Source organism: Corylus avellana, chromosome ca2 (assembly GCF_901000735.1).
Source record: "Corylus avellana chromosome ca2, CavTom2PMs-1.0".
Taxonomy (NCBI): Eukaryota; Viridiplantae; Streptophyta; class Magnoliopsida; order Fagales; family Betulaceae; genus Corylus; species Corylus avellana.
Window position 1 is genome coordinate 28,564,363 of NC_081542.1, and position 10,744 is coordinate 28,575,106.

Consider the following 10,744-nt stretch of genomic DNA (forward strand, 5'->3'; position numbering starts at 1 on the left):
ATAATTTTTTTTATTTTTTATTTTTTGTATATAGTTTGGGCCTTATTAAATCAGGGGCCTAACTCACCTAGCCTTTGGGCCGGCCCTATATAAATCTCCCACCAGGTGCCCTAAACAAGCCCATTTAAATTGCTTAACTAAGTTTGTTTTTGAAAAAATGCCATGTCAACCAACCAGCCACAATTTTGCACCATTTGGCAACGCCTTCCCCTCACCTCAACACTGTTCACGCTTTCTTTTCTAAAAGAAATCAACATCAAAATATTCTCTTTTTTTTTTTTCATTTTTATATCACATCATTTTATTATTATTTAAATAAAAAAGCGCTATAAAAGAAAAAGAAAAAAATCAGTTTTCAATACAAAAAATTTAAAACTTTATACGATATTAATCCATGTCAGCTACGGCAATAAAGGCAAAAAGGCATTGCCAAACACATATAAAAATAATTCTGACTAAATCAAAAGCTATTCTGAAAGGGCAAAGCGAAGATTGTTAATATATCGATGTTAATACCTAGCATATATATACAAGAAAAGAGATGTGCATAAAAGAATCATCAATTCTATGAGTTGTTTTGGTCCTTTTGGATCAACAATTAAGGACTTATAGTAGATTCTTTTAAGCAAGAGGATCTCTTCATAAGACAACCAAAAGAGCCTCCCACACTGATCAGAAATTCTCATTCGCCCTCAGTTCAACCCCACATAACCTCAACTAAACATTTGAGAATTTGTACTTTCTAGAAAACTGAAACTTTTAACTTTATTTATTCATTCCAACACAATTGAAAAATCAATTAAAATAAACATCATTACAACAAATAGCTTTATCAAATGAACCACAGCTAAGTTTTTCCTCATTGCTCAGCCCATCCATTACAAAGCATTTACAGTAACAAACACCCCTGAGAGTTCTCATTACAAAAGTAAAAAATTAGGCCTCAAAGTTTAGAGGATTGTCATGAATCACAGAGCAGAGATCCCAGTCATCCATTGTCCTAGCTATAGCTAAACTCCAATTAAGCCTTATAACAATCCCAATTGTTTGCTATAAAAGTAAAAAAGAGAACCTGCAATTTTGCTCTGCTGTTTCCAATCACCTTCCTTCATGTCCCTCAATAATGGCAACCTCCTCTGTAACCTGTGGGACCTGCATGCAAAAAATTAAAATTATAAACAAAACTATTCTCCTGATTGTGATTGGAAAAACCCAATTCTTCATTTAAATTAAGTCATTAATAACAGCATTGAAATCATGTTGTATAAGTAAAGAGTCATTGCTTGTCAAAGTGGAAAATTAGACCCAGTGGATTTGCCCAAATGACCATTAGACTTTCATAGACTGGTGTTTCCTACCTGCATTAGCCGAATGACAAATGACTAAACAAAAATCCAACTAAACTTTGATAAGAATAAACAATCTAAACCTGAAAAATTACCAAATACTCCTACTATGGTTTGCCTTGGATCTCTTATTCCTAATGTAAGGAGGCAAGACCATCATACCATTGAAAGAATCTATGTCCTACAACTTCAAACAGTCAATCCAATCAAAAATTGCCATACCTTTTTGTTCTTATTCTGCATTGATAATAAGAATCTATGTTCAGAATCCATAACCAACCGTTGCCAAACAGGAATTAAAGCTCCTCTGAACTCAAACCATGCACATTCAAACATTGCATTGGATGGTCCAATCAGTTCACATTTGTTCTGTTTTTGAAGTTCCCTAGCTAGTCTCTAGGAATTACAACTGTTTTGAGTTTGGTCTGCAATTTCATTGCTAGAATATTTCTAGTGTGCTAAAAGTTATCTTGCATTTCTAAATTCTTTTCTGCAGACACAGATTAACAGATATGCCAAATTGCCAATTCAACAGATATTTAATTCAGCCTATAATAACTATAAGGATACATATTATCAGCACGAGTATATGGGCATTTACCCAATCATGACTCCACCAGCTTCCTTTAGCCCATAGGTGAGACCTGAATACACCCCTGCAGCCAGTCCTAGAGTACAAAACAAACTGTTTGTTCACATCCCTTTTGTTATATATGGCAAATGTACCCTGAACCTGTGATGTATATATATGGAAATCAAAGAAGAGACGCAATAAAAAGAGCTGATGTGGCAATAAACTAACCTTTGGATTTACATATCCAACCAGAACAATTTATGTAGGCTTTGGTAATCCAGGGGCTGATTCTCCTCTTCTGGGTCATAGATGGAGCCACCATCAATTTGAACGCAAGGGATGTGGGCTATCTTGAACAACTCATCTTTCTTGCAACGTTCTTTCAGCAGAGGACAGTTTGAAATATAAAGTTGTTGGAGTGAGTGAGGTAGGCAGTCCTTTGGAAAGGATGTGAGCTGCTCACAGCAAATGATGCAAATATGCAAGAGTGAGGGAGGCAGACCATCATCTGGAAAGGACATCAGCTTTTCGCACCAACCAATTCTCAATGTCTGAAGAGAGGAGAGGTTTCGAAAGCCTTTGGAAGATAAGTATTTCAAATTCGGGAGGTCTCTGATGAAGAGACTGGTTAGAGATGCAGGCATCATCATATCTGGAAAGGACTCCAAATGCGGACATCCACCTCTAATTTCAAGATGCTTAAGAGAGGTAAGCCTGTGCAACCCCCACTCAAGCAAGGACTCAGTGATGTTGCAATCCCAAATTTGAAGTAATGTTAGGTTGGTGGGAAAGCCTTCTTCCGGAAAGGATATGCGTGGACATTTCCAAATATTCAAGTTTCGAAGAGAGGTGATGTTGTGTATGCAGTTGGGTAGGGCCTGCATTTCGTTACAAGCATAAATATTCAGGTTTCTAAGGGTGTGTATGCCCGTGGGTAAGGACTTAAGATTTTCACAACGCCAAATAACAATCTTAATAAGAGACGAGTTGTGATGGAAGCTCTTCCCTATTGACTTCAGTTGTCCACAAAGTTTAATGATGAGGTGTTTAAGTGTTGTAGGTAATTCTCCGCTTGATGTTAAGGATTTGAGAGATGGGCACTCTAATATTTCCAAGTACTCAAGAAGAGACGCGCTGCTTTTACAACTTTTGGTATCATCCTCATTCAGCAAAATCAACATATTCTTGCAGGACTGTATCTGTAACCGCTTTAGGGTTGGAGATAACTGGCCTATTGCAATGTGTGTTAGCGAATCACATTCATGAATACAAATATGCTCAAGACAAGAGTTGTTGTACACCACTGCCCTCGGTAAAGGTTCCAAGCCATTGTGAGTGGATGGCAAATTCAATTGTGGCTGCTCATTTGCTTCTTCTGCCACCAAAGAAACTAATTTTGAACATTTAATAATCCTCAAGACACGAAGACTGGGGAGGGGTTGTAGTAATCCAACATCATTTGACCAAAAAGGCATGAGCTCCACACAATTTTCAATAGCTAGATCTTCTGCACCAAAATTGAACCCTTCAATTGGACAGGTGAATTCTGAAATTGTTGAAAGAGACTTGGACTTTAGTGAGCTGAAGTCAACCTTACTACCATGCACCACCCCTTTTGATCCCTCAACTTGTAGTTCGCAAGACTCAGGAAAGCTTGAAATTGAAACCACCAATCTCTGACATTCTTCTACCAAAACTTTTTGTAGTAAAGGAAGGTGTTTAGGTAACTTCCCCAACAGCTTGGGACACTTTTCAATCGAAAGCTCAAGTAAGTGTGGGAACTTTCCATTAGGGCTCCAGCTCTCCCATTCTTCCATATCCTTGAAATACAAAGTTTCCAAGGATTCGAAAGGTTGTGAGCCACTAGACCCATAAAACTCAACCCCAACATTCTTCACACACGTCATGCCTCCAATGAAAAGATGTTTGAGTGATCGTAGTTGGCCGGCTGGTGGCAATGATGTGCATTTTTTACAATTTTCAATCCTTAGGGCCACCATATGAGGAAATGAATGACCTTTTAACCAAGTCGGAAATTCTGTACCACCATAGCACCTGATAGTGAGATTTTTCAAAGACTTGTTTGGATGTAGCATGTTAAGTACATCTAATTCACATGTTCTATCTTGTGAATCATCCACGTTGACACTCCATTCCAAGGACAACTTAGTAAGATTGAGCTTTTCAATTAACTTAGTGTCACTTGCATCCATGGATTCAATGGCATTCTCCAATCGTGAGATGATAAGTGTCCCTCGAAGATGCAACAAAGAACCCAACTCTTTTAATGCAAAGCAATTGCCATTTCCCACAATTAGATTAGATAATTCATGGAGACAAGTTAACTTACCCATTTGATGAGGCATCCCTTCCAATTTATTTGCCTTGAAAATGTTGAGGTGGCGCAAGTTGACCAAGTTCCCTAACTTTGAAGGCAATTCCTTTAGATAAGAACATCCCTCCAATATCAGTGTTTGTAAGTTACAAAGAGTGGTTGTTGATTCAGGCAGACCTCTAATTCGAGTGTAAGAAAGGTCAAGGTACCGTAGATGCTTCAAATTCCCAATTGAATCAGGTAGCTCATGTATGCAATATCCATTCAAAGAGAACACCCTTAAACTTCGTAATTTTGACAACAATTGAAGAGGAATATTATGCGTCAGATAACATTGCCCAAGACTTGGAAGCATAAAAGGCTGGAAGGTACGTAGACATGTGAGTTCAAAAAAAGCGTCAAACTTTTCAGTACTATCATATTTTCCACTCAAGTAAGAAGCGTGCCGAGCCTTTTTAGGAATTCTCCTTCCATTACTACCCACAATTTGATCCTCAATCCTAAAGCAAAAATCTCCTGCAACCCATTTGGCCAAATCATTAATGAGGTCATGCATAAGAAATCGTGATCTATCCCCACTAGATTGTTGGAAAAAGGACCTTGACAATAAATCTTGAAAATACTGGCTACCCAAATCTTCCATTTGCTTATCCCCTTCTCCTACTTGGATTAAACCTTCGGCCATCCATAATAGAACAAGTTGCTTCTTATGAAATTCATAGTCCTTGGGGAGTATTGAACAATACGCAAAGCACCTCTTCATATGTGAAGGGAGATGATCGTAGCTCAACATAAGAGCTGGAAGAATTTTACTTTTCTTCTCTGGTATATCCCATATCTTGCTCTTCAATATATCTTCCCACTCACCGGGGTCTTGTTTAGTACGTAGGAGGCCTCCAAGAGTTTTTGCCACCAAGGGCAACCCTTTACACTTTCTAACAATGTCCCCTCCAAAATGTTGGAGGTTTGGATGTGCACTGAAATCGCTTGCCTCCAATGCGTGTTGGGTAAATAAAGACAAACAAGCATCATCTGATAACAATTCCAAACGGTAAGCTGAAACAGTACCTGTCATTGATGAAACTCCTTTATTGCGAGTTTGGTAAATAAAGACAAACAAACATCATTTGATAACAATTGCAAATGGTAAGCTGGAACCGTACCTGTCATTGATGAAACTCCTTGATTGCGAGTTGTGATCACAATTGTACTTCCTAGAGCCCCTCCTAGGAAAGGAGCACGTAGAATAGTCCAGTCATCATAGTTTTCATTCCAAAGATCATCAAGAACGACCAGATACTTTTTCCCATTTAGTTTCTCCTTTAGTTTCACTTGCAACAAATTCAGATCATCGTCATCACAGCTTTCAGAGGTGACAGATTTCAAAATTGTTGTTGTGACCTTAATAGCATTGAAATCTTCAGAAACGCAAGCCCATACTTTTAGATCAAACAGGCTCTGCACTTTTTCATCATTGAATAAAAGTTGGGCAAGAGTTGTCTTTCCTATACCCCCCATACCAAGTATAGGAATTACAGAGAGTTGATCATTCCTACATTTTTCACTCAACAATAGTTCAAATACAGCCTCTTTATCTTTTTCCCTACCATAAACATGAGGTTCAGTCACTACAGAAGTTGGCGCTAGTATCCCTGTATTCCCATGTGACTTCCCATCAGCAGTTTCTTTCAATCTCAATTGAGCTTCTTCCATCACGAGATCATTGAATCGATCGGTAATTTCTGTGATCTTTGAGTCCAGCCTAATGTTGATCTTAAGAGCATGTGGAGTGAAACCAGTACAACAAGTAGGGATGAGGTTTCGTACCTTACTTGTGCTGCCTTCATTTTCTCCCCTTAACTTGCATAGCAAAGCTTCCGTGCCGAGATCATCCAATATGTCTTCCACATCGTAAGCCAAGTCTCTGAGATCATGTAGCCACAGTTTCACCGCTCTGTTAGTATGTTGCTTCTCCTCTGCATCATCAAGCACGGCCTGAATTTTTGACAATGTTTTCTTCCACTTCCTCAGCTTTTTTCCAAGTCCCTCGTATCGACGTGCAAAATTCAGCAACTCCGGAGACAACAATTTCTCAAACAGCACTTGGAGGACGGCATCAAGTAAGAACTCTCCCATGACTTTGTTTGTGGAAAGGAATGAATGAGGAAAGAATGCAAAGATAGCCAAGCTCTCAAACGCACGCACAAGTAATTGGCTTCTCAAAAGTTCCAAATTGCAAGCACTTCAATCTGCTAAGAAGAACTTACAAAAAAAAAAAAAAAAATCTGCTAAGAAGAAGATGTGACGTGTGGGGCTCTTGCCGGTGGTTTCGTTCTCACGTGCATGCTTTTCTTCTGTCGTGATTACTTGGACCCAATAGACAATAATTCAGATCATGGTGAAGCTGTTTGCCAAAAGGGCAATCATCTACACAGACTTCTTTCTATTTTGCTTTTTCTTTTATTCCTGATCAAAGAAAGGGCAATCATCTAAGAAGAAGATGTGATGTGTGGGGCTCTTGCCGGGCTGTGAAGTGAGAGAAGCATCTCGCGAGTAAGTTCGGGCTCGGCTCGCATAAGCTCGACTCAAATATTAAATGAAGCGCTTCATGAACACAAATCCTAACTCGAATATTAAACGAAGCAAGCTCGAAGCGACTCGGATAGGCTCGTGAGCAAGTTCGTATAAGCTCGTGTGTGTATATATATATATATATATATAAACTAAGTAATACATAATTAATTATAAATTTCATAATTATTAAAATCTTAAAATTGCATTTTAAGCGTTAGAGAATGAAAAATTCTAAACCCTTCGTGATCAAAGAGAGAGAGAGAGCAATCATTAAAAAGACCTCGATTCAATTAGAGCAGACCCAAATGAAAGGAAGAAGAATCAAGTAGAAACTATTGAGGGAGATTGCAAAAAGGCATAAACTATTAAAGAATCATATAGACCCAAACACTATCACTACCTGTTTGATGAGCGAGAGTGAGAGAGTGAGAAATGAGAATTCAGGTGGAAGATGCGCTGTGACTGGTGAGGGGGATTGAGAGAGAGACGTTGAAAAAATAGTTTTTTGTAAGGGGCGTTGTCCCAATGCAGTCTGAATGCAACCTGTTAACTTGTCACACATTGTTAAGAAAACATTAATCTTCAAGTTTGCTTATCTATAAAAGGATGCATATCCTCTCTCTTTGAAACCAAATGCCTTGCTGTATTGACTTAGGCTCCATACTCGACTAGCCAGGTTAAACAAATACTCATATGCAAACTAACTTCTTAAGCCGTTTAAGAGTACTTGAAGTTATTTTTTAAAAAAATAAAAACATTAAATATAAGAGTCAGCTTTGCTCGACTTATTATTAGCTCAAGCTCGATTTTTTTGGCTCGCCCTTGAGCTCGACTCAAGCTCGAGTAATCTCATGTGGGCCATAAATGAGACATATGTCTCCTTAATATAAATAGTAATAAAATATTATTTATATTTTAAAAATAATTAAAAATTAAAGGGTGGCTTCGGCCAACCCCTATGGCCACCCCTTATTTTTTTATTTATTTTTTTATTTTAATTATTTTTAAAATATAAATAATATTTTATTATTATTTATATTAATATGACAGATTTCTCATTTATGGCCTTAGGATTTCTCTATAGGGAGATCCTGACCATTAACTAGATATTTTTCAATTCATTTTGAATTGGAGAGGATCGAGTTCCCACAAACTAACCCAACAAGGGTCACCACCACTTTTTTTTTCCTTTTTAAAAATAATAATAGTAATAATATTTTATTTGTAATTAAAGGTAAATTTGGATGTTTTTAAAGTTATGAGGATATAAAGGTCATTTTTATCTTTTTTGCCGTCTGATTTAACCAAAATCTCTATCGGAGGGAGTAATTGAAAAAAATCAAAAGATCGATACACTAAATTTGAGTTTTTAAAGTTTGGGGGTATGTGCAAAAGGTATGACATTTTAAAGTAAAGTTTCCCAAAAATTAATTTTTTTGAAAAATGCATTAAAACAAAGGCCAAGGCACAAAAATCTCACTTTTTCATTTTTTCAACATTCTCTTATTTTTTATATCACATCAATCATTTTTTATTACTATTCCAATTAAAAAATACTATAAAACAAAATTTTTTCATTTTTCCATATCAAATATTCTTACTTTTTCACTTTTCAAAAAAAAAAAATTATTACTTTTTTTCACATCAATCAATTATTGCTACAGTATCGAACCAAAACCGAAACAAAATCGTTTATCAAACGAACCCTAGGTTTGGCAAAAGAATGGACTTAGGAAGTGAAACGGTACTGTAGCAGATTTGATTGATGTGAGAGAAAAAAAGTAAGAATGTTTTGTATAAAAAAGTGAAAAAAAAAAAAAAATTGTTTTGTAGTGATTTTTTTTATTTGAATAGTAATAAAAAGTAATTGATGTGATGTAAAAAATAAGAATGTTTGAACTAATTTTTAGAGATATTTTTTGGATTTTTGGGTCCGGTTTGGCCCACTCCATTGCCAAACACAGCCATAGAGTCCCACCATGGAGCCCCATTTTTTGCACACCTTTTCTCTTATTTGATCATTTTTAAAATATATATATATATATATATAAATCAAAAATAATTTTGAAATAATAACATCCTATGCAGCTTTTTAAAAATAAAAAAATAATAAAAAAAAAAATTGGTCTTTGTTTCAGAATAATGACCTTCAGAATTTTTTTTGATTTGTTATATATTTTTTAGAAAAAATGACCAAATAGAAAAAATGTGGGCAAAAGATAGGGCACCAAGGTGGGGCCCTTATCTAAAGGAACATCACCACCAAACCAAATAATTATTATTCATATAATAATTATTATGGTGGGACCCTTATGAATAATTATTATTCATATTTTTAAGAATATAATTTCTCTAAAACATTTTGCCAAATAGGATCTCTCCATTTCATCCTCGGTCAGACCTTATTTGTTAAACTATCATATTTTCTCACATTTTGCCAAGTAGGATCTCTCCATATCATATTTTCTCACTTTTTTTTTTTCATACTATTCACTTCACTTTTTTAAAAAAAAATTAACATCAAAATTAGGCTTGGGTATCGGTTAAAACGGTCCGGTTTTAGCTCTTATCGGTTATTAACCGATAATTTTCGGTTAAATGGTTTATCAACCGATACCGGACCAATAAGAATTTTAACCGAAATTATCAGTTATAAGGGTACACGGTTAAACCGGTTAACCAATTAAACCGTACGCTTTATATTGATTTATTTTGTTAGGCCAAAAATAAGTTTTTTTTTTTTTTTTACTTTTGAGAGCCCAGATACTTTTTGTTGGGACCCAAATATTTGTTTTTTGGTTAAAAATTGAAGCTTTTTTATATTGATCCACCACAATTTTTTTTTTTAATATTATAAAATACATTTTTCCAAAGCAAATGGACTAATTAACATAATGAATGCTAATTAGACTAACAAACCTAGTTAATGAAAAATGCTTTCACCAAAGGCAAAGAAATCCCATCCAATGCCATCACTAAAAAAAAAAAAAATCAAACTTACCCAAACCTAAATTAAGATAAGGTTACATAGGTATATATATAATCTCAAAACTACGTCGTTTTGGCATCCCTATTTAACGGTTTATATCGGTTAAACGGTTAATCGATATGAAATTTCTAACCGAATCGATAAACATACCGGTATAAAAAATTTAACCGATAAGGATATCGGTATATCGGTTACGGTTAATATCAGTTCGGTCGAAACCGGTATACAGCTGGTAATCGGTAACTGGTTAATTTGCCCACCCCTAATCAAAATATTTTTACTTTTATATCATATCATTCACTTTTTATATCACATCATTTATATTTTATTACTATTTTAATAAAAAAATAACTACAAAATAAAATCTTTTCACTTTTTATATTACTTTTTTATTTTTTTATATCAATCATTCTTTTTTTTTAATATTTTTAACTATGAAACAGTGTCGTGAATGATTATTTGCCAAACACCCTCTCAATCTTTTTGTAGTACTTTTTAGACTATTGGGCATGAAAACGAAAAAGAATAACCTACTTTTTTAAAAAAAAAAAAAAACAAGAAAGATTCTCACAAAGTCCATTGGCTCCACTTGTAGGGCAATGTTCTTTTTGTACAACTTTTTAGGCAATTAGGGTATGCAAAAGATAAAGAAAAAGATTTTCACAATCCAATAAAGTCCATCAGCACCACTTGTAGGGCTGTGTTCTGTCCCTTCAATATTTGTCTGTACAACTTTTTAGGCTATTGGTGAGTTTGCAAAAGAGAAAGAGAACGATTTTTAACCCTTTTTTTTTTTTTTTATACATATCCGTAGAAGGAAGGAGGATTGAAACTAGTAATCTCTGCTTCATTAGGCATAGTCCTAATCGATTAAGCCACCTCTTGGGAATCAACCCCTTCTCTTTTTTTTAACAACTACTTCAATA

General features: G+C 35.4%; 1 protein-coding gene across 1 annotated transcript; it reads right to left on the bottom strand.

The window, feature by feature from the left end:
• Positions 1 to 819: 819 nt before the first annotated feature.
• On the bottom strand, positions 820 to 6,391 carry LOC132169514 (putative disease resistance RPP13-like protein 1). The gene is made up of 4 exons (XM_059580539.1): positions 5,374 to 6,391; positions 2,149 to 5,287; positions 1,948 to 2,014; positions 820 to 1,152 (listed from the first exon to the last, which is right to left on the bottom strand). Exons 1-2 carry the CDS (start codon positions 6,389 to 6,391, stop codon positions 2,157 to 2,159), a joined length of 4,149 nt encoding a protein of 1,382 aa, XP_059436522.1. The 3' UTR covers positions 820 to 1,152; positions 1,948 to 2,014; positions 2,149 to 2,156.
• Between the last annotated feature and the right edge of the window lie 4,353 nt (positions 6,392 to 10,744).

Coding starts and splice junctions, on each gene's coding strand:
- LOC132169514 (XM_059580539.1), bottom strand. CDS start 6,391: ATGGGAGAGTTCTTACTTGATGCCGTCCTCCAAGTGCTGTTTGAGAAA. Junction 5,288..5,373: donor ATTGTTATCAAATGATGTTT/GTTTGTCTTTAT, acceptor AATTGTTATCAG/ATGATGCTTGTTTGTCTTTA.